We start from the raw sequence: 24,105 nt of genomic DNA, 5'->3' as shown, positions 1-24,105 counted from the left end.
GGGAAAGGCGGGCTGAGGCGTGTGAGGGAAGGGCCGCTCCGTCGCGCCGAGTGCTGCGTTTAGCACCGCCGCCGCCAGGCTGCGCTTCCCCCGCCCGTTGCAGGCCCGTCCCCCGCCGGCGCGCGTCAGCTGGGCGCGAGGCGGAGCTGAGGAGCGCGACGCGTGCCGGGAACGTGCCGGGGGCCGAGGCGGCTGCGAGGACCGATGGATCCCGAGGGCGCGGTGAGGAGCCCGGCGGGGCCGCGGGGCCGGGCAGCCGCCCCGGAGGGCGGGAGGGCGGGCGGGCAGCGGGGCCGTCCCGCTGGGGCGCCGCGGCTCGCGCCCGCCCGCGCGGGGCCGCCATTTTGTCCGTGGCGGCCTCAGGCTGTGGAGAAGGCGCTGGCGGCCCCGGGTGTGCGGGACACGGTGCCGGGGCGACGGGACCTGCCTCGGACCGGACGGCACACGGGCTGTGGAAAGTAGAGGTGTTTTGGGAGATAAGTGCGCCTAATCACCAGGCCTTTGTGGAGTTGGGTTGTCTGACTGGGCGTGTATTCAGTGTAAAAATGAATGTAGTGATTCTACTAACGAACAGTTGCCAGACGCACTAAGTAATCCGTAAAAAATATTGTATATGTCTGTGAATATATATATCTGTGTTATTTGGGGAAATGGGTAAAAAGGAAGTTTACAAAACAGTAGAAATAAATATTTAGGCAAGTGATGTGCTGATGCCACATATTTGGTTTTTGTGGTGCTCTTATTGCCATGCTGATGATAAGGAGGTGGTTATCACAATACAAATTTTAACTTGTGACACTTTAAACTCACTGCGATTTACAGTATTCACTATTGTGAGTTCCTAAGTGGTGTGATTAATTCCTCGTTTCTTCCATTGGGGTATTTGCATTTGTGGCTTATTTTAATATATCAGCTATTAAAACGTGTACAGAGAAAATGCAATTTGGGCTCTTTGGGGTAAGGAATACATTTTTGCTGTTCTGCCAACTGTTAATTGTTATAGTTGAATCCAGAAGTTTCTGTGCTGAGCACAATTGCTGATGATTGTACATTGGAGCATTGTCTTTGGTGTGAGAGATGGAGACTCTAAACTGTCCTGTCCCTTGGGAAATTTTTGCTCCGAAAACAAATCCTGTTGGGGACTGTAGTGACTGTGTTGGTTCCTTGCCTACTAGAGGTGGGGTTTGTTCAGGTTAGTACTCTAGAGTAGTATTCCCAGTAGGAGAGACGTGTACTAGATTCTCTTGAACAGATCAGGTTAACAGCCTCAGGTTTTTCCTCTTGCCCCAAGTGTGTGTGTTTTAGTACATTCAGGAAAGACTTGTGTCTTCTCTAAAACTGGACTTGTGTGAACTAAGCTTTATTTATTGTCTTTAAAATATCCACAATAATGCCATTAACCCATTACTTAGAATTAGTAGGAGTAACTCTTGGGTAGCTAAAGAAGAATTAAATAATCCTGTTGGAGAAGTTAGTGACAACACCATGTGGCTGCTTTCCAGCTATGATCTTCACAGTTAGGATTGACTTTATAAAGCACTACTACTTTGTTTTGAAAAGAGGTTACAATAAAATTGTTTCACAGTTCACAAGTGTAAGCATGCTGGAAATTAAAACATCAGGCAGGCTTCACCAAATAATGGTTTTCATGATATCCCATTGAGTTATGTTCCTTTAGTGGGGCGAGAGCAATCTGGTTGTTCTTCTGCAGAGGGGTGTGGAGCTTGTTGATTTCCTGTGGTGGAATTATGGGTGCTCAGCACTTGGAAAATTAACCAGATGCTGTTGCAGAGAATAGAGTTGTGTAGATGTGTGTGAGAGCGCAGATTGAGTTTAAAATGTCCATTCTATATAGGTTGAAAATAAGGTCTTCTAGTAGAGAGAAGATAATAGAATTCATAATCTGAAGTTTGTGCAGCAGGGTGCTTTGCAAATTGAACCAAGATTGGTGTTCAGTTTGGAAGAGTGTTAAACACTGGACTTTAGACTATAGTGTATTCACCAATTTACTGACTTGATTAAGATTGAACTTTGACTTGATTAAGATTGAACTTGTGTTTAAACACTGAGCTACATTGTGAATAAAAATGCATGGTTAATGTTCAGCATCTTCTGTGCCTTCTGAAAAATTCCGTATGTATTGTCTGTTGAGAGTTGCTTCATTTACTGATAAATAATGTGTAAGATTTTGAAAATGTTTTCTTTCAATCCGCAGGCCTCTGATCAGATGCAAACAGAATCTTTACCTTCATGTCCCAACACTGTGTCACCGGTGAGGTTAAATAATCTGATCGGTTCTCCAAGGTTTGGAACAGTTACTCCAAATCGTGTCTTTGTTGGAGGAATTGATTTTAAGGTATTCTTCCCTCTTTTTGCTACTAAATTTTAATTTATAACAGTATAAAAATCAACAGGGAAAAAAGAGAGACAGTCATGTATTTGTTTAGTTGGCAAGTCTTCTTCACTTTAGTAGCTAAGCCTACAGTAGAGAGTAAAGCTTTAAGTCATTATTTGCATAACTGTCCTACAAAGTTGACTGTACACCTAGCTGCTAGACCCTTTTGTCACCCCACTTCTTCAGAGTTTTCTTTTTTCATAGAAGATAGCTTTTGTCATCAGCAGAGCTGATGGCAGAAATGCATGTAGAAGGTTTTGTTTATGTATGCCACTTAGTGTAATTTAATGAACTGTCACAATGTTTCATATAGCCTGTGGGCAAACTTCAGTGGCTTTTGTTCCTCTAGCACTTCTGGTTCACACAAAGAATTAGTGTTGTGTATTCCTCACCATAGTAATTTTCTTTAAGGCAAGAGTTTTCTTTTAAAAGAAGTATGTAAACTTCTCTGGGTAATTTGCGCTATTGATCTTAATTCTTAGAAAGCTCGTGCCTTTGTGTATTCCCTAAAATCTTTAAATCGCAGTGGACATTGGGCCACTCTTACCTTGTTCAGTTGTTTTTAATGTTTGTGATAAGCTTAAGGTTAAGGTTTTTTCTCTCTTCCCACTTTAGATAATTAATTAAGCCATTGACTTTTGCAAAACGTGCTTGGTTAGCTGTTGCTTTGTTCCCACCAAGAGTGCATCTTCCCTGCATTAATCCTCCTAGACCTTCTGATTACTGACTCATTTGAAGAGGAACAAGAATTGACAATTCACTCAGACTGTTTTGCGTGACAAGTGCAAGAAATTCCAGAATCTATTATTTTATTTGGCAGGGATAATTCAAATAGAGGTGTTCGTATTTTAAGATGTACAGGACCTTCAGGACATTTAGAGCTCATTAAAGTGGCACAGTAGCTTTTTGACCAATAGTAAGCAAATTTCTGGAGCTATACAAAGACCTCTCTTGCTCTCTTCTATCTTCACTGCAATTTCAAAGGTTAAAATACTTTTCTGTATAACATCAACATTTTTATAAATTATCATACTTACTGGTCATTTTGAAGGGTCTCTTCACTTGGTTCAGTTGCTGATACTTTAAAATTTATTATGAAATGGTGTTTTCAACAGCAGTTTAAACATTTGTAATAAAGAGGATGGAGTTTTTTTGCAGAGGGGTGAGGAAATAGAAGGGATGAAACCTCTGTAGCCATTTTAGTTGCTCTTCCATTTAGCACGGTTCTTTATACCAAATACAGCTTTAAATTTCTGATCTTATCCTCATAGGGTTTATATGTCAATCTCATGGCAAAAAGTGTTGGGGTTTTTGGGGTATTTTTTTAAGCCAAAGGTCTTATTCAAGTCACTTGGGATGATGCAAAAGTTGTTGACTTTATTTTTGTGGAAAAGGGAGACAGTTAATCCACAAAAAGCTTGTTTGCTTTCTAGCAAGCTCTTCTATGATTTTACCATTTTGTCTATCACCATGGCAGTGATTCCTGTTTTCAAGAGGAAACACCTGGTCTCTCAAATTTAGAGAAACAATTCAGCAAGGGAAGTTAGAGTTGGGAACATTTTCATCTTGGTCTGAAGAGCTCTTTCTTTAGTGGTGCAGGCCATGTGTCACTGACAAAGGCTAATGCTAAGCCTGTAACCTCCTTAAAGAATCTGACAAATGCCTTTGTCTTATCATAAGCAGGAAAAGGCAAGTCCTATATGTGCTTCTCATAAGTTTCTAAATGTTATGTTTGCACAGATGCTTGCAGATTTCACTGTGCATCTTAGAACAGCATTTCCTTCTTACTCTGCATCAGTGCACTGCTCTGCACATAAACCTTTGTCTTTCCAAATTCACAGTTCCATGTAGCAAGCCCTTATGTCCTTGGGTAGTACTTTGGGCACCGATCAATTTCAGGCTTGGATGAGCCACATAAACCTTTGATGTGCTGGAGAGGATTCCCTAAATTGTATACAAACAATCCGAGTCATTAACTAAGAAGTAAAATAGTACTTGGTATACTTGAAGTTAAGGAGAGCATAGATGAATGGTGTGTGTATATAACTATGTGTGAGGTGTAGCATTAGCTAAGGGCTATGTAGAACAAAACTTAAAACTCAGTGATGCTTACTGCATCATTTGTGATACATGCTTACATTGTAAAACAATATTCATAGAAGGCAGAGGAGTGTTGACAAAGCTTAGGTGAGTCTTTACGTTAGAAAGCTTCTTATTCCCTGCATACTTGGAGGGGGGCATTTCCCTCTAAGTTGACTTAGACCACTCTCCATTGAAATAACATTTTCTTACTTACAATGGGGAGTTCATATAGTGTGCCTGTACATATTTGCAGACTCTCATGTTAAAACCACTTCAGAAAGAGGGATCATGATATATTCAATGGATTTGACCACTAAATCACTGTGGTTTAGGGGGATTTGTGGGACTTGTGTATACCTATATGCTCTGTTGTGTTACAGTTGAAAGTATGGCAGTGATTTTTTTTGTACTGTAAACTGCTCTAGCATGTAATTAACAGAACTAAACTTCAGATCTAGTACACCTGCTTCATTGATCTTAACTGTAAAAGGACAATTGTTGCATAAATCTATTCATGAGAAGTTTTAATGAGAAGTTTCTAGAATTACTGTTGAATAATTAATGCAGTAGTTAAGTGGGCCCTGAGGCTCATTCTTCTGTCTTCATATGCAGGGTTATAATTAGTTTGTAGCAAATTTCATCCAAAGTACATCCATTAATAGTCTTAAGGTAAACATTGAATTAATTAATTGAATAACTATGCAAACCAACTTTTCCTTTTTTTCCCCCTCTTGATTTACCATACTAGACTAATGAAAATGACCTGAAGAAGTTTTTTGCTCAGTATGGCAGTGTGACAGAAGTGAAGATAATAAATGACAGAGCTGGAGTATCAAAGGGGTTGGTATAGTAGAATAAGTGTATTGTGGAAATTGAAAATAACAGAAAGCTGACTATAGGAAATTTGATTGGTTTTTTAATAGCTCATAATATTTTATCACTGATGTTTCAGTTATTCTGTGTGTGCAAAAATCTGTTCTTGCCCTTTAATATTTCTATATAGATGTTTCCAATTTGCATAACTAAAACTCTGTTAGTCATGTTACAAGATGAAGCTGTGTATAGCTGGGAGAGAATCAATGTTTCAATTTTTTCAGGTTTTCTTAGTGACTATTACTTAAGTAGATTATCCTAGCAAGGTTATTTAGTTATTAAATATATTTCTGTTACTGAAAGCCCATATGGAAAGGAGCCTAAAGTGGAGGAAGAGCTGAGATACACCTGATTGTGCTGGAGTGCATGGCAGTAACAGATTTGTGTGAAGATTTTTGGAACAGCAGCATAGAGGACAAATCTGATATTAAATCATGATTACTTACAATGGAGACTGAGACTGGAAGTCACCAGTAGGAGAAATGGCAAAGACCAAATACAAAGAAGGATTAAGATTGCATAGTAAAATCATTGCTGTAACCCAAAGGATGGTGGTGTCAATAAGGTGGGGAAGTGCACTGCCAGCAAAGGGAGGAAAGAGGGCTGAAGCAAAAAGCAATGTGCATGAGAGTTCACCTCTAAAGTTCTCTCCTGAGGAGTAAGGACAGCTTTAATGCTGTCAGAGCTTAATATGTGTCAGCAAGTTATGTGCTTAGCTGCAGCTCTTAGCACAGGGTGCACTTGCATGACTTCAGAGACTTGGTCCCAGATCTGTCACCACACCTTTTGTCCCTTTACTAAATTCCAAGAAGTATCTGAGAATTGCAGTGTATGTGTGTCCATATAACCCATAATAATTATGCAGTTGTGATTACCAACATATGTCTCACAGCACGTATGTTGGAAAATAATTACTTGCCATGCTGTTAGGATTTCTGCTGAACTCCAAACATCAGATCCTTTGCTTTTGCTTGACAAGAGCTTGATTTTAAAAACTTACAAGTTTGTGATTACATCTATTAGTTTATTGTCCAGACAGTCTACAGAAAGAAAAGTCTTTGTAGGTAAGGGCCCAAGGAGGAGAATACTTTGTCTTCTTTGAACTTGGAAATGTTTCTGCTTTAGAGAAGCCAATACAAGAAAAGCCCACAAATTTGAAAGTACAGCTGGTCAGATTTATTCGAGTTCTGTATTAAAATCAGCATACAAATGCTCACAAAGAATGATAACCTCTTGTATTGGAAAATCTGATCTGCTGGCAGGAGGGGCAGAAGCTCATACCTTCTGTAATGTGACCCTGAGAAATGACAATAATAACAAATCATGTTCACAGAAATACACATTTCACAGATTTTACAGTTATTTGAAATTTAGGACATCAAATTTATTAGAGGGAGGAGCAAGGTTTTTTGGGTTATCTTATGTATGTGTTGTATACATTTGGATACTTACTTTGCACTGACAGTGCCACCAAGATTACTCTGGGAAGGAATTGAGGGGGTTGGAAAAGCAGGAATTCTGGGTGGAAAGTTTGATTTATTGCAGCAGTTAATAGGTATGGTAAAAGACACACTATGTCACAAAGTATGAGAATTGCTTCATCCTTGATCTCCACAGAACTCTTTAATGCTAATCCTGTTAAGAATTACAGGAGAATTCACAGATAATGGCTGCATCACTGCTTTTTCTGAGAACTCAGTTTAAAATAGTGGATTGTGCTTGTGGCAGTGGGGAGAGCATTCACAGTTGTTGCTGAAGTAGGTGGGAGCTGTACTATGAATCACTGTATAATATTAACTTTAAAAAAATGTCAAGTGTCTCATCTTTGGTCACCTCAACAAGTGAAAGGTTTAGATTAAAATCTTTTTTTAACAGAAAAAAGGTTGAGTAACAAGAACAGCTGGTCATTCATGGTAGTATATTGCCACATCTTTGAATGTAATTAAAAAGGTGCTAAGAATGCACTTAATTAAATCTTTACTTCTAGGTTGTTTTTTTACCCATTAATTTACCTTGTAATGTCACTTGTACTGTACATCAAGTAACTACGTGCTGTGTTTGTAAATACAAACTTTAGAGGCTTCTGTTATTTTTGTTTAGGTATGGCTTTGTTACATTTGAAACCCAAGAAGAGGCACAGAAGATTTTACAAGATGTAAGTGACAGTCCTCATTGTGTCTTTTAAATGAATTGATTAATTTCATACTAGGCCTGAGTACTCTGGTCCTCTAATTGCAAAGTTGCATTTGAAGAGAAGTTTGGTCTGATAGTTAAAATGGTTTAAAGAGATCTAAGATTTTTTTAATATTAAATTTTAATATTCTGGTCATCCTCTGATTTTTTTTTTTTCTTTTGTCCTACTCTTCTATTTTGAATAATGCTTCCAGAAGTTCCTTTTATGTTGCAGTCTACTAACTGTGTGTTAGTATTAAAAACAAACCTTGAGGAGTTTCACCAGGTTCCAGACATATCCTAGCATCTGGTTTCAACATAACTGCCCTCATGCTCAATGTGTCTAACCTACTAAGCTATTTCTCACTTCTCAGATACCTAGATTTGTGTAGAAAATAATAATGTCTGATTTCTTTCATTTTAGGCTAAAAAGCTCAACTATAAGGATAAGAAATTGAATATTGGACCAGCAATAAGAAAACAAGTGCGGAGTCCTAATGCTCGTATGTGTTTTTACTTGTATTTGTGTATTGTCAATATGAATATAATTTTTTTAACCAAGATGTAACTGGTCTTACACTGCATTAATGCTGTGTCTGGCATGTGCTCAGCATGATTTGCAGTGGAAGCAAATACATGCAGTGGAAATGTTGAAATAAATAGATTTATGGTGTGTTGGTTCTTTTATCTCTCAATATGTTGTTTCTTTTACTTTATTGGAGAGAGTTACCTATCTAGGAACAAACTGAATGGAAATTCAAGTTGCCTGGCAGAACCTTAAATCTAAACATTCAGTGTGTCCTCACAGGTTCTACAGGATAAAGCAGGCTCTGCTGGTTAGTGGCATTGTTATTCATTGATTATTTTGTGTTATTAAAAACCCATTAGGACTGTTGCATCTTGCTTTCTTTGGTAGAAACCATGAGGAATGGGTGGTTGTAGTCCCCACTCTCTTCTTGAGCTGTTTGTTCTAAGCTATTGAATGGATACTGAAAATGTAGGCTATAAATCACCAACTTTTAAGATGAGATCTGTCAGTTGTCTTCAGTAAGGGCTGTGTGTCAGAAATGTGAAGTAGAATACTTTTTTAAGTAGCATTGCAGCAGGCAGTGAAGTGTGCTTTGGGACTTTGCTGCAGTATTTGTCCTGTGGTACCTTTTGGAGCAGTTAGGAAAAACCCATCCTTTTGCTCATCTTCATTCTGAGGCCGGAATGCAGAAGAATGTTGGTTTAATCCTGAAGCTGTCTTTAGTGTGTTGTGCTCTATTAGAAGTGGTTCACGTGTACACTGCTGCTGTTGGTGCAGACACACTTGCTGAAGACAGGAAGTTTGCCTCCTCCCCTGCTTGTGCCCAAGTATGCCCTTTTCCCTTGTGCAAGTGTATGGGTTATTGTTTGCCTGGGAAAGTGGAATCCTTGTTCCAACTGTACAGTTTCTTTGCTCTAGAAATTATTCAGTATGCTCTTTGCTCAGTCATCATCATGAGATTGTATGCCATTCTCTTGCTATGCTTTATTTCACTTCCCATCTTTGACTTGTATCTTCTCAGTTGTGTTGCCTGACTTGTGGGAGTTCCTTCCTCTGACTCTTGTAGCAAATGTGTAAATTGATAGAAAAGGGGCATATGTCTGTGTTATAATTGAGACATGAGGCAACAGAGAGGTAAACCAATCCTTAAAAAAAGCTTTTCAAAGAAAGCTGCTGCATTCTTTTGAGATCTTTATTTGTAGACCTGTTGTCTCTCATGCCTAGGATAGATCTGTGATACAAGATCATATTGCCATCCAAACACATCCTAGGGCCTGGTTTCAGTATGTCTGCACTCATGCTTAGTGTATCTCAGTCACCACGATGCTTTGTCCTACTGCAGCTCATCTTGGGTTCATGAGGCCAGAATACCTGGACTTAAAATGTCACTGTAGAGCTGTGGATTCCATTATATTCCACAAAATTAGAGAGCTGGACAATAAACTGCTGTCCTCTGTAGCTCACATATATAGTGCTTGTCTTTCATGCTGCAAAATTATTTTTAGCTCTTCTGTCATAAGATCATTTGGGGTGAGAGCTTTGAGCATAATTGGGAGAATCACTTGGTTTGCCCCAGCATCAAAATGTATTTTTTCGTCAATGAATTTTCTGTGTTTGATGAGGAAGATTTCCTTTTTCTTTGCCAGAGACTTATTCAACATTAGCAGAAAGTTTGTGCAGTTACTTGGTAGCTAGTGGACAGGATTGTTGGCCGTGGGATTGTGTTGATGTCCTCATCTGAGATACCAGGAAGTGCTATTCTAGATTGCTTACTGGAGCTAAAAAAGTCTTTAGTTTACCTAAGGTGTGCTTAACATTATCTTAACAAACATCTTAGCCTGTCTATGGATAATCTATCAGCTGTGTTGTCTCCAATTGTCTTAGGGCTTTTCTAGGAGTTGGTCAAACTCTCACTATCAATAAAAGCTCTTTAACCCCTGTGGGACCTTTCTTGGTCATCCACTGAGCGTTCTGGTGATCTCTGCAGTGTTCTGTCTGTTCATAAAATGGCACTTCATGGTGGTTTTTACCTTTGCAAGGCAAGATGAAAAACCAAAACTTAGTGATGTTGTTTACGTTGTGTTCTTCCTGATTTTTTTTCTGTACTATGTTACTATTTTGTGATTTCAGCTACAGAATTAACTTTCCCTTTTTTTTTTTTTTTGCTCTCCAGAAATCTCCCCATGTTGTGTTGTGTTTAATTCATGTTTGAGAGGGAATTGAGATGGCATTAGACAAGCTGCTCCATGTTCTTTCCTTTGAATGTTTTCTTTCTGTGAAGATCAAAAGTGATCTTCTCTTTCTTTCGTGGTGTATACATCTGAAAAAAGTTACTTACTAATAAGTTTTTAAATATTTATTCCAGGTTCTGCTGTGACACCACAAGCTGGTACCATGTACACAACTACTGCTGTATCACCAGAAGCTGGTACAATGTACTTGACCACTTCAAGTGGATATCCATATGTTTACCATAATGGAGTGGCTTATTTTCATACATCTGAAGTCTCTCCTGTTCAGCAGCCATGGCCAGTAAGGAATTTATTTTGGTATTTATGCTTTTCTATGGACCAAGAGAGCTGCAGTGTTTTCAAGTCCCTTCTGCTTAATTTGCTTCAGCTATGTCTCATGCTAGATGTTTAATTGGCTTCCTTATATTAGACTTCATTTTGTGTTGCTTGGTTGGTTTTTTTAAAATAAAAACCACTTCAGTTTATTGTGCTTCTACAGAGCACTTTTCCTTTGGTGTGACCTATTGAGCAGGACAGTTCATAATCAGTCTGGGCCTTGTCCCAGGAATAAGTTTTACTGTCTCTAGATAGTGATGGCCTAGTGCTTTCTAGAATGGTGTGAGTGAGTATGCCAGAGATTTTTGTTTGATCTAACATAACCTGTCAGAGACACTGGATTTCAAGCAGTTTAAGTTGTAGATTAAAATTTTGAGAATTATTTTTGAAAGGGAGGGGGGTGGTTCAGTATCATAGTGCTCCAGAGCTGTGTGTAATAGGAGTGACAGTTGATGAAATGGCTGCATTAAGATTTGTAACTTCTTTTCTTTTGAAGTCTCGCTCTGTTTCCAGTTCACCTGTGATGGTTGCTCCACCTGTTTATCAGTCTCCTACGTACCATTATCAGGTATCTGTTTGAAAAAGATTTTCAGACCATCACTAATCCTCCAGCCATGCAGTACTATTTGCAGCACTGTCCAAGGTCTGTTTATTCTTAGGAAATAGTTTGTAATAGTAGTGTGAAACATATTTTAACTTTAACATATTGAAGACTTTTCTGTAGAATACAGTTTATTCTGCTTATGTAACTACATGAAAGTTTAATAAATTACATTTTCTTGTGTGTTGCAGGACAACTGGCTTATCATCTAAGCCAGGCTCCTGCTCAGAGTAGGCCTGGTTAGAACAGATTGCTTGGGTACTTGTCCAGTTGGGTTTTAAGTAGCTCCATTGATGAAGACTCCACATAACATTTCTGGAGAGCCTTTTCCTATGCTTGACCCTTCTGATCATAAAGACCTTTCCCTTAAAGCTACGTTATTTAGTGGTCCAGCTTGGGTCCACTGATTCATGTGCTCTGGGCACCTCTGTGGAGAACCTGACTTAAGTGTTTTTGGAGTTTATGAAATGGTCAAGTTCGAGGTGGAGTGGAAATAGACAAAACCATGTTCCACAGTAATTTGGGGCTTAATGAAAATCATATTTCCTCCTTTTAGTTAAGAATTAATTACAGATTTGAGGATAGTAGTATTCTGTGTGTGTTTGTTCTTCACCACATTACTGACATCTTCTTGTTCCATTTTAGGCACCAACACAGTGTCTTTCAAGTCAGTGGCAGTGGTCTGTTCCACAGGTAAATACAGTTCATAGTTACAGCATTTTAGCATTACTTTTCACCTAGTTTAAGGGTATGCTGTGCTTATCCAAGAGTGAGATATCCCACTATTCACAACTTGATTGAAATTACTATTAATTGCTGTATTTTAGCAATGTATTTCAACGTTTACTGCTACAATGGAAGGTATAAAATAGCATCTGTTGAAACATTAAATGTAAGCCTGATGTAGAGAAAACATCTTCCCCTCCCCTTCCATTTAGCAAAATACTTGTATCAAATTACCTGACAAATTCTTTAGAAGCAGGTAAAAACTACTAAATTTCACCTGATTAAAGAAATGGTTATTAACTTAACAATTAACTGATAAGTGTGACATTTCATAGGGGTAGAGTTAGCAGGAGTATGTGGACACACACTGGGTGAAATGAAACCCAGGCCCTTGAAGTAGGGAGAAGATATTGTTAACTTAGTCATTTTGTGGGGAGAGTTTATCTGTTTTGTCAGACTAGCTTAATATGGAAATCTTGACGCTCGAGGGACTTGAAAAGTTTGAACCTGAAGGGAGGACCAAGATCCTTAAGCTTGAGCTGTTACAATGAAGCCTCATTACTTTAATAGCAGCCAGCCTTGTCCAGTTATGGTCTGTTCCACTCTATTAGATCAATCTACTGCTTTGAAATCAGATGCTGAATTATGGAGATACTCTAATTATTTTAATATAAAAAACTTGTTTTGCTAGTTAATAGTGTTGCAAGGGAAAATTTAACTGTAGTATGTTTCTGTGATTCTGAGATTAAATGTGAATTTTACAAGTTTTAGGATTTTGCAATGCTCTCCAAAATGTAAATAAAATCTGAAAATCATGTAAAATTCAAGGACACTTTTTTTCTCATACCACCTGACCTTTCTGTCCAATTCTCTCTTGCTTAGTTTCTTTCAGGTAATCAAAGATTAATTTGACACTTCATTTTAAAGGTTTATCTTTCGTTTATATGTAGCAAAGAAGACTGTAAATTAAACTCTTTATCCTGCTTAAATTATAAAATTTATAAGAATAATGTGTTTTCTTTCAGTCTCCTACCTCTTCACCTCCACTCCTGTATCTGCAACCATCTGAAGTCTTTTATCAGCCAATAGGAATTAACCAGGAAGGTGGATGTATATCTCCACCTCTCCTAATGGAAGCTGCAGTTCCTGAGGTATTTTAAAAAATGTAAAAAAGTGTACTGAAAATTGAAGTGCTTATTTGTCATTGAAAAATACAATCTTTTTCTTTAAACACTGGCTGTTAGAGCAGTGAGGTCAACTGTTCTGGTGCTTATGTTGATGTTAAATAATTCCAGGTGTCCTCAAGTTAGAACTTCTCTTCCTGTCTAGGAGAATGCTTTGATTCTGAAATGTTTTAGAGAGTCATAGCATTTAGACAGCAATATAAGGACTTGACAATTGGTTTTGTTTGCAAGTAATGTTTAAATAAAATGGGAGTTTGTTATTTGGGATCTTGGGTTGAATATCGCTGAACCACAATAGTTCTCTAAAGTAATTGTTCTGTGAGTAGAAGCCTGTTTCTGAATATTCTGATCATCTGAATTAATTAAGAGTGTTTTATTGTACTTCAAAAATTTCTTAAGCACTAGAAATTTTACTGATATGGAATCAAAAAACTAAGCAAAAAATACTTAATCATTCAATCAATCTCTTCATGATTGTATATTAAAAATTATAGCAGATGGCTACAGGAAAAACTGAATTACACACTTTTTCACATTGGTATTAATTGGTACTCCTCAAATATTCATTCCTCATGAGCAGGGAGGCCAAATAGATGTTAAATTAGGACATCTAGTTATTAATACTAGTAAACAGGTATAGTTCCAAAAGTAAATGTGTATTTTATTACTACAAGAAAAATTCCAAAACTGGTATTTTAGACATCTGAAGTGAAAAATTCTGACATGCTGAAGTAATTTAATTTCCCCACAAAGATACTGATTAATAAAGGGCTTGGGTTATGGCGGTTTTTCATCCTTTTTGAAGGTACATGAATCTTGGTATTTATTTTGTAATCATAATTTTATTAACAGTACTATTTTACCTTACTGTTTCATGATTTTGATATAAAGGTATACAGAGATCTGAAAACCATGAGCACTAAGAAAATAGATGAAATTATTTAAGGAATATTTGGATATAATGTGCTCTTGGTTTACAGGTAGGCACTTCATTCACGTTAAAGGAAACAGTGTGTGGTGTTTCAGAAGAATGATGTACAATTCCAAGAATAGTATTACTTGTATGTAAATATTTTATAAGTATGATACTGCTGGGAATTAAGTTTTCAGTGTACTAATCTACACATTTAAACACTGTTCCCATTAGAGCCGAGTGAAATTTGTAATAGAGAAGCTGCTACTTCTGTCAAGGAAAGTGATTTGTGACACTGATTTAAGATAAACTAAGTTTACTACACTTTGCTAATCTGTGGGGAAAACAGATTTAAATATTAAAGTTGTGTTTTTTAAAAAGTCAGTAGTTTAGCCCACATTTTGAAGTTTTAAGGATTCTAAATTCCTATGAAAGGCTTATAAAACTTAACATTATGAAACAAGCTTTTTTGCTAATTTTTTATTTTTTTAATACCAGCTGTATTCTGATCATGGAGTTCAAACACTGCATCACCAGCCCTATGTCCAGAGTCACATAGCCATGCCTGCAGCTGTGAGTATCAAACCAAGATCGTTACAGAAAGCACGGCAGTATTGCTGTCTTCTTTCTTGAAGCAGTGACAGTAAGACAAGAGGGGAATGGTTAAGAAAGTCTTTTATTAATTAATTGGTACATAAGGAAATAGGAAACACTGGAGAGAAACTGAGATTTTTCTTCAATTGAAGTTTTGTTACACAGGGACAAACGTTACTTACTTTGGAACTATTTGGGGAAGCTAAGAAGTGAAAACATGACTAGTTATTTTAAGACTGAGCTACAAAGTAAACCGCAAATAAGAAACATTTTAAGAGAAAATGGTGACCCTTTTTCAGTTCTTTAAGGTGACGGTTACAAATCCTTGTTCCTTTCTCTGGGTTTTGACCTTATATTCATTACTTCAGCCTTAGAAAAGTGCCTCATGTTATGAGGAGTTGATATTTTGAAATGCAGAAAATGGAAAACTGTCCCAGTCAGTCACCTCTGGGTGTTTTCTTGTGCAGTTTGGATTTAGAAAGACCATTTGAATATTATTCCATGCCACCTGGTGCAAGTTGTTGGATTTTTTTTTTGGTTTCCAATTTAAGGTGCTCTTGCCTAAATTAATAAAGCTGTTGATGCCATATATGAAATAATGTCAGAACTGATTTGCCTGATGACAGAGATCTAAAGTTGTCAGTAATTATACTTGATGTTACAGCACTTGCTCTTCTGTGAAAGGTGCTTACTCAGCTGCAAGTGGAAGACTAAATATGAATGAATAAAAGTCATGTTATAAACTCTGTTTTCCACATATCTTAAACTTATTTTGATTTTAGCATTTTTCTGGACTGTTGTGTAACAATATGTATTAGATATTTCCAGCAGAGGGGGCTGTAACCCAAGTGTTGTCTTGGAATAAAGTGCCCTCTATTTCTTGCTCATTCTTTCCTGTTTTCTCAGAAGTCTTGTTACCTAGAATTAAAACTCTGCTCTGTTCAGGTCTCAAGTAGATTCACAGATAGTTAAACCTTTCCAAAGACTTATGAATTCTAATAATTTTATTCGTTACAGGTTGATGCTGAATTTTTAAAATCTTTGTTGTTTAGGTTTTACTTATTTAGTTAGCTTCATGTACTAGAACTACTACTAATTAGTAGTTCTAAAATATAACTTTCCCTTTTAAATTTTCATACTACCTTTTCACGTACCCAGTTTCCCAGGTAATGAACGTGATCAGCTTGTATTGTGTGTCAGTGTGGCTGAGCTCTCACCAATGATTGAAAAAGGCAAATGTTGTCAGCACACTGCTATGTGTTAGGCAAGTGGCTGTGGTATCACCACCTGCTCCCCAGCTGCAGAAGGCAACTGCCTGGTGGCTGTAGTCTACTTAAAATACCCCAGCAAATATGTGCTGCTTGAAAACTGCCAACTAGGGGCAGTAGTAATGCCTGAAGTGATGACTGTGCCTTGGAGGTAATTGCTAATTGCCTCTGTTGCACTGTGTACTCCCAGTGCAATTGCTGGGCTTTGCCCTAGGAGCTGTAAGTCGGGGGGTGAGAGTGGGATGCTACAGCTGGTATCCAGATATTTTTGTCAGTTGTAGACTTCTTACAGCTTTGAAATGAAGCTCACAGCACACCATTCTCTCTGTTCTACCATCAGTACAAATAGTAGTAACTATTGAGTTATGTCAACAAAATGCTATTTTTTAGTACAAAGTTTTTAATAATACTAAATGAAAATTAGAAAACAACATATTCCAACTTCCAACTATAAATTATTTTGAGATCCAAATTTGGTATTTAAGATCAAGTTTGAATCAAAAATGCTAATCTTCTCCCTGTGTGTGTATGTTTGCTAATGATGTTGAATATATTGACTTTAAGCTTAATTCTTTTGGCAATTAATAGCATGTTCTGTTGATGAGCATGTGGAAGTGACTTCAGATATTCCCATCCAGACAAATGGATAAGGCTGACATTCATTCTCAAAGGCTGCTGGGTGACACATTTTTTTTAGGAAGTGAGAAGATTTCTTATCTCTACTGTATTTTTCAGGTCCTATATCATCTTCTAATGTGGAGATGAATGTTTAGAATCTTCCAAAGAGAATATGTTAAATAGTGTCTGGTAGTAAAAGTTACCTGGGCTGCAGTAACAGTGGAACCTTGAGCGAGGATTGACATTTGTGATCTTTGATTTCAGGCCCAGGACAAATATCTGTGAATTAAGTTTGGTTTTGTTAAGTGTTTATCTGAAGTTCTGACACACTGGCCTGGTAAATGTTAGTTGTATATTTTATGTATATATGAGGGAGACCCCTGAGGAGCTGAGCACACAATTGCAGTCTACAGAGTGAGCAAAGTGTGAAAGGTTCTGGCACATGGACTGAGTTGGGTGCATAGGGTTTGTTTTATTTCATGCTTTTAGCTTTTTTTTTTTTATTATTATCTACCCTTTTGAGCTGCAGTGTCCTCTTTGGGGGTAGGCATGGTTCTAGTCTGTTGCAGCTACTGCTTTTCCCATAGTTTGTGTCGAGCAGAGTTTTTGGGTGGCATCAACAGTGCCAGACAATAAAGTGTTTTGTGCTGTAGTTCGTGGGTCCTTGCATTCAGATCATAATGGTGCATGATGGCCTTTGCATGGTGAGTGTTCTGTAAATTGAACTGAACATAGCACACTGTTTTTCTCTGCAGTTAAGAGTAATAGGGGAAGATTTGTGTTCAGTGTGTATAATACATATAAATGTACATGTGTTTGTAAATGTTTGTGTAGATACACATGCAAGTAGATTTATGTAAACAGTGTCTTTCATAAGAGTTCTGGTGTAATCATTTGGGGAAAAGTTTAGTTATTTTATGCTTGTACTGCATGTTATTGTCTGATATTCCATCTGAAACAACAAAAAATATTGCTGCATATTTTCTGTATAGGTAAGTGAAATTGAAAGAGGCTAAGCCTTTTGTTTATAGATATGTTAGTCTAAGAAATGGGAATCTAAACTTCTAGTTATATGATTGCCAAGGGACTTGTCACTAGCTGCAGCTAGGTCTGTTGCCTCAAAAATGGCTATTTTAAACTCCACTTGCTAATTTGGTATTAACATGGAAAAGTACAGGGAATGCATGCTTTTTCTCATGTTACTTCATTCTGTGTCCTCTTTACAAACTTCTCTTTTCTGTTTGTTTGCTCTTACTTCATTTCGGTGAGTTTTTTCCTTTTGCTTTCTCTTTACTTGATGACCCTATAGAGAATTCACTATTTAAGCATTTGGGCCACTCTAGTCTATCTTTACTGATTAATTTTTTTTTTTTTTTCTTTTTGTGACCAGTCCTTCCTGTGTGGCTGAGATCCATCATCACCATAACAGCTAGCAGCTGCCAGTTGTGGCATTTGGGGTCAGTTGTTTCATTGCAATGCTTGCTATTTATGAATTAGAGAATAATAAAACGTGCTCAGTTCTAGCACAGTCTGCAGCATCACTTGCCTGCTTCCTGCAGTTTGATGCTTGCTGATAATTCTCTTCATAAACCAAACCCTATATATCAGTCTCATTCGTTCCTGGGGTGGTAATGTATATGTAAACTCCATCATTTTAATTAAACTGCCTAAGTTTTGTATGGGTTTGGATTGTTTTCCTTCAGTAAGAATGCAGTTTTCTGTACTTCCAATGTATGATTCTTTTGTTTCTGAAAACTGTTTTAATTCCCTTTTGACAACTCCTTCCCTTTTTCTCCCTATTTTGTGCAATTTCCGGTAGCTTGTGTTTATAGGGAAGGTGCACTCTGGCAGGTGCTCAAGCATGCTTTTACTGTGAAAATGCTGCCTCTTTGTTGCTTACACTTTTTAAAAAATAAGGATTTTGATGAAAGGAGGCCTAGGAAAGAACATGTGTTTTGCACATCTTAGAATTAGTGTCAATTTCTGACTTGATAGCCTTTAAACAGCTCACTGATTTGTAGCAGGGCCTTGCTGTACGTTAAGATGTGCATGTATGATTTCCCCCCAGCTGTGGCTTTTAAACAAATATTAGAAGCCTACCAGTGTAAAACTGAGCCTAATTTTCTCAGTAGACAAAGAGAATATGTTTGTGCCCTACCTATACTAATAAGAGTTAAACTAAAGAAAAAGAGTAGCACATTGGGGTTGGAATCCTGTAAAGTGGTTATGAAAACTGAAAAGCATGGAACTTTTGAAAAGCAGTGCACAACATGATGGGGAGTTAGTAACTGATGAAAAGAGAATGTTATATTGAGATTACAGTGGTTTGGATATCCTGATAGAGGTGTATGAGCTGCAGCTGGTTGTATTAGGAAACCATCAGAGCCAGAAGGGAGAGTAAAAACTTAAATTTAAAAAAACAAAAAAGTTAGTGATGAAAAGGCCTGGCCTAAGAAATAAGGTTAGAAAAAAAGGACAGTCTGAGTCTGTCATATGACATAGTTAAGTAAAGAGTCAAGGCAAGGACAGTGTACCTTTGGGATATAGAGCAGCTGAGATAGGGGGACTGTAAGAGAATTTCATCTTTGGAAGAAGAAACAGAATAGTGCAAGTATTCTAAAATCTGTTTGTGCCAGTACCTAAAATGGTAGCTGGGTTTTCTGCATCTTGCCATCCTTTTGTCAGCAGTTGGTGGCATCCACTGGAAAATTATGTAAACACAGTCCATTGCTTCTCAGTTTACAAATAAAAGAGCTTTCAGGTTGTTAGTTCAGGTTTTATGTGTCAGCTACTAAAAACTTAATGTCAACATTATTGTAAGTACCCACAGTAAAACACTGCTCTAATCTACATTACAGAGAATGCTGAAGGAAAAAAAACCAGAATTGGTTACATAGGTTTTCAAAGAATACTTTGTAAAAATAAATTTTCCCCATCCAATTATAAAGAGGATACAATTGCTTTAATACCTTGACATCCTTTAGTAAGACTGTATGATAAATGAACAAAACTGGGTTATTTTCTTTCAGTAAAAGAATTCTGAATTCTTTCTAAGATTGCATGCTTGTAAATAAAGGAGGATATTTCCTGCCACTGTGGGCTTCATGACCTAGGTGCATAAGAAAAATCTGTTTTTCCTTTTTGAACCAAATCTGTGCAGCTGATGCAATAGTGGACTGTAACTATTCATTGAAGCATTATTAATGCAGCAAATGGGACACACTTTGGAATGGAAGAAACAACACAGCGTTTTTCCCTCTCTTTAGGAATTGAGGTCACATTCTGTGAGAAGAAATGTTCTGCATCATTCATCTGTGAGTCTGAAACCTCAGTGTGCATGAAGTCATCAGTTTCATCCTAGAAAAGATTACAGAATGGAAGATAAAACTTTACACTGCCTTCTACAGATGTAAAACACTGGGGTTTTTAGATATGTATTTTGCTAAAATACCTGTCACAGGGAGGAGGGTATGTTATTCCTAACTTCTGACATTTCCTTGCAGGTTCCCCAGTTAAAATACCACTACTTTTTGTCAAGAAATAGCTTGAAATTTTGTAGTTTGGTCAGGTAAAAACACATGAAATAATAATTTTGTTTCTGCACTTCTTTTTTTGATAAAAACCCTGTTTCAGGACAGGAGAGTGATTTCTGAAACACAGACTGCTGTATGTATTCCAGTTACTAACCCAGACTGAAAACCAGCATACATCTACAAAAGAGATAATGTCACCTTTTAATTTCTGGGTTACATAAACTTAGTGATACATTAGTTATGAAGTTGAAGCCCATTTGCCACATACAGCATTTTTGTACTGTGGATAAAATCTAGTTATTTAAATCTATGTGAATTTCATTTCCATTCCAAAATTATTTGTCTAGCTTAATTTTTCTTGCTATCAGTATTCTCTACTTTTATAAGGTGTTTTACTTGTGTGTCATTTTAGTGTTTGGAGTAATAACTTTTTAAAATAAAATTTGGACCCCTAGTTGAATAATGATTTGTTCACATTCTAATAATTTTCTTGCATATGCATTTGGTTTTATGGTATGTTTTTAGCTATAGAAAAAGGAATGAATTGGCTACTTGAATTAGAAAAAGCAATGGAAATTTCTTTGCTTCTTTGGGTTTTCTGTTGTCTGTATGAAAATAAGGAACTCCCTGGAAGTATCACAAATTGAGATGAAGGACTACTTTTTTCCTTGATTTCAGGAAAATAATTTTGGTTTTTGGTCATGGTGTGTTGTTAGTTTAGTTTTTGTTTTTGCTTCTCCCCTCACCTCCTAGGGTTCCTTCTATTCATTACAAAATCAGATTCCCCAAAGGTTGAAAATGCAGCCTCTGTATTTACAGGATTGCAAGGTATGGCTTATTGCTTCTGTAGCACTGAAGCCTTTATTTTTGCTATCTAAAATATCCTTGAGTTATTCAACTTTACCTGTTTTGTAGTAATTTGGGGGTTTTCTTTTTGTGTGGATTTGTCTTGTTGGTACTTTCTTCCTTTTAATCATTCAGAGGTCTTGCCAAACAGACACTGTAGTCAGTGAATAATCCATGTATGATATGTAAATGTCTTTAAAGATTTCTTCTGCTGTTCAGTCATACTTTATGGTGTTCTTCAGGAAGAGAGTTGGAGTCCAGTTCTGGTTTTATGCTGTTTGAAATTGTTAGGAAAGGAGATGCCATGTGTTAGGTCTTTGTTGCCAGTTTCCTCAAGTGACTTTGCACCTTCTGCTAGGTAGAAAAATGTACACAAATATATTTTTAATAGTTTCACTTTTTAACAATTTATTGCTGTAGCAGGTGTAGTAGATTGTTTTACCAGTAAGTATCAAAAGAAGTATACCCTTGTTTTGGAGACATGTAGAGCTCAGCCTGTTTTTGAAGGGGAAAGTATTAATTTGTTTTAGGTTCTCATGTTTCTGAGCAAGTCTGTACCACTAAACACATCTGTCCAGTTCTGTTTAATTTTCACATTTTAGATCTCATTGATACAAATTTATCACAAAAATCTTGGCTCATCAAAGCCAATTCATTTCCATGAAAGAATTTTTACATAGTAAATGTTTTTTAATTAAGTTTAGTCTCTGAAGGTACCAAAGAAAGATTATGTTCTGTTGGAGCCTTACTTCTTGTGTCAGGAAACACACATTTGAGCCAGGATTCTGGAGATTTAGTCCTAAGCCTGTATTTTTTAAATCTGCACTTTGTTTACAAATGTGATTTGCCTGTTTTTAATTGTGCTTCAGAGATTCAAGGAGTAAATTTTACAGTGAGTGCTAATTTAAAAGAAGAGTGCTTAGAGGGAAGTCTCTTGAACTAATTGCCTGAAAGTGTACAAATACTGTGCAGTCACATGTCATCAGATTGTGGCTCTACTCCAGACAGCCACAAAATGTAGTTTATTTTCTCTTGATTGGTGCAGATGTTAGATTGTTGATAATGAGTTAATCCCATGGCCTTTGCTTCAGAGATCACTCACTTTCTTTTTACTTGCATGTGAACTTGATTGTTTGTGAGGATACTCAGTGTCAGGCACTTAACTGTCCCTGCAGTGTTCCCCTGTGGGGTGTGTAACATCAGTCTGGAGGCACTGTTAGTTAGGATTGTATCTTCAGGTCTTAACAAAGCTTTGTTTTGGTTTGAGAGACTGAGAAGAAACCAAGTAGCTCTGAATATTGGTTTTCCTCCAGAAGCTGGCAGTCACTGTTGAAATACTGAGGCCTTTTCATTTATAGTGTACTCATCTTTGTTCAGAGTGCTTGCCAAGAGTGATGGCATGACATCAGACAGCAGTGACTGAACCAACCTTCCAGGAGCTGAATCTCCCTGTAGGCACTGTTGAGATGGAACAGACTTAGCTGTGTGAATCCCTGGAGTTGAATTAAATGTGTACTGGGGAAGAACTACATTTCCTCAGTGCCTACAGTTGTGCTTTTTTGATGTTCTAGCATTCATGACTTCTTGTTCCTTTACACTGCAGTCCTATTCTGCTAGTTCAGCTTTCTGGAATGTGGAGATTCCCATACTGTTAAACAGAAGTAGTTTAGTTAACTGTAGGTCCTCAGATGAGGATTTTGGGGGTTGGAGAAAGTTTTCTTGATCTTCTGCAGTTTCCCACTGATAATAGTGAGGCTCCACACTCATGCTAGGAGGGAATGTATCCCCATGTGCCCTGTGGGCATGCAGTAATTGATAGCAAATCACCTTTATGCATTGGCTCTCACATTCCCATATTAGCAAACGAAGTTAATTTTCTGGCTCCCACCCCTTAGAATTTAGGAGAACTGATTGGTATCTTCTACTGAGAACTAGTTGTTCTTTTTACTAAGCTAGCTGTTACAGTATTTCTAGCAACTGCTGTCTGCTTATGTTACATTTCCTTTGTGGAAGGTTTGTTCTAGCATTCTGTGTTTTATTAACACTGGATAAAAACTTGGACAGGCAGAAAGTTACTGCAATTGTCTCTCAGGTATTTTTGTATATCTGTTTGGCTATTTTTTCTTGTAAAATGTAGAATTCTCTGGTTTGTTAGCATTTTTGGTTCCTGCTTCAAATCCTAGGCAACAGAAATCTATTTATTGGTCCTGAAAACCTGTTCACAGTTTTCATTTTAAATTGGCATTTCTTTATATTCGGATACTCATTTTCCAAAATAGCTAATAAGTCATTGAGTAAACTGCATTCCAGTAGTAACTAGCAGAACACATGGCTCTCTTGAAATGTTCTTCTCTGTTTAACATAGTTATAAAATGTGAAAAGTTGTGTTGTATAGCTGCAAAATACTTCTTTTTCTTTTGTAAAATAGGTTTGTGCCTTTGTAATGTTGAAGTACTATAGTAGGTTCACTTCACCTGCTATAAAAACTTCCTAAGTTTCCTATTGAAATTTAAAAAAAAGTCATCTTTAGTCCTTATTTTAAGGATCCAGGATAGATGCCATGTGTGCAGTCCTGCACACTAATCTTTATATAGCTGTTATACAGAAAATCCAGGTGTAGCCCATGCAGGTTCTTTCTAGAATCCATGGGTTTAGTTGGTGGCTAACTTATGGCTCTAGTGTTTGATACTGTATTGAGATACAGATGATACACTTGCTACTGCCTTGATAAGTGAGATGCTGTGAATGCACAGAGAGAAAAATGTAATAAATTTGCAGATCTCATTTTAGAGAACTGTTAACAATTTTAGAAATCAAAAGCTCTTTCTATTGAAATTGCTTGTAATACAGCAATAATAAACAAGCTTCTGTAGTTTTGGATTTCTAGTGAAGTTCTGAGTTGGTAGCTACAAGTTTCATTCCAGCTGGTCTATATTTACTGTTTGGATTGTAACTTTTGTTTATTGTAGTATCAGAGTTTTAATATGGCTTTAAAACAACATGAGAAAATGAAATTTAACTTTGATCATTAAACTATGTTTTAATGACTGCAAAAGCAAACCATTGTTGTCATCTCTGTTCATTATTTTTAGAACATTTAAGTTAAAACTTACAGCAGAAAAGTTGGCTTTTCTGCTCAAGTTAACGTGTTTAACGAGACTGTTCCTGTCACATTCACAAAACTCTTCCTTCAAAGGAAAATCA

At 37.2% G+C, this 24,105-nt stretch overlaps 1 protein-coding gene across 6 annotated transcripts; it reads left to right on the top strand.

Moving 5' to 3' along the window:
- The first annotated feature begins 136 nt into the window (after window positions 1–136).
- On the top strand, window positions 137–23,961 carry BOLL (boule homolog, RNA binding protein). Of its 6 annotated transcripts, none has more exons than XM_064433983.1 (12): window positions 137–222; window positions 2,216–2,356; window positions 5,226–5,317; window positions 7,451–7,505; window positions 7,947–8,025; window positions 10,417–10,583; window positions 11,115–11,186; window positions 11,865–11,912; window positions 12,971–13,096; window positions 14,541–14,615; window positions 17,913–17,979; window positions 19,789–23,961. In XM_064433983.1, exons 1-11 carry the CDS (start codon window positions 205–207, stop codon window positions 17,928–17,930), a joined length of 891 nt encoding a protein of 296 aa, XP_064290053.1. In that variant the 5' UTR covers window positions 137–204; the 3' UTR covers window positions 17,931–17,979; window positions 19,789–23,961. The 6 variants fall into 6 exon arrangements, with proteins under 6 accessions (XP_064290053.1, XP_064290052.1, XP_064290055.1 ...); XM_064433982.1 differs by having other exon boundaries at window positions 151–222; window positions 2,213–2,356; XM_064433985.1 differs by lacking the exon at window positions 137–222 and adding an exon at window positions 361–464.
- Window positions 23,962–24,105: the final 144 nt, after the last annotated feature.

Source organism: Passer domesticus, chromosome 10 (assembly GCF_036417665.1).
Source record: "Passer domesticus isolate bPasDom1 chromosome 10, bPasDom1.hap1, whole genome shotgun sequence".
In the NCBI taxonomy this organism is placed as follows: Eukaryota; Metazoa; Chordata; class Aves; order Passeriformes; family Passeridae; genus Passer; species Passer domesticus.
Note: the sequence above shows the minus strand (reverse complement) of the source record. Positions and strands in the feature narration are given on the sequence as shown.

What these genes read in the sequence shown, in the direction of transcription:
- BOLL (XM_064433982.1), top strand. An exon ending in TTGGAGGAATTGATTTTAAG is followed by an intron (nt 2,357 to 5,225) that starts GTATTCTTCCCT and finishes TTACCATACTAG; the next exon opens with ACTAATGAAAATGACCTGAA. An exon ending in CTCCTACGTACCATTATCAG is followed by an intron (nt 11,187 to 11,864) that starts GTATCTGTTTGA and finishes GTTCCATTTTAG; the next exon opens with GCACCAACACAGTGTCTTTC.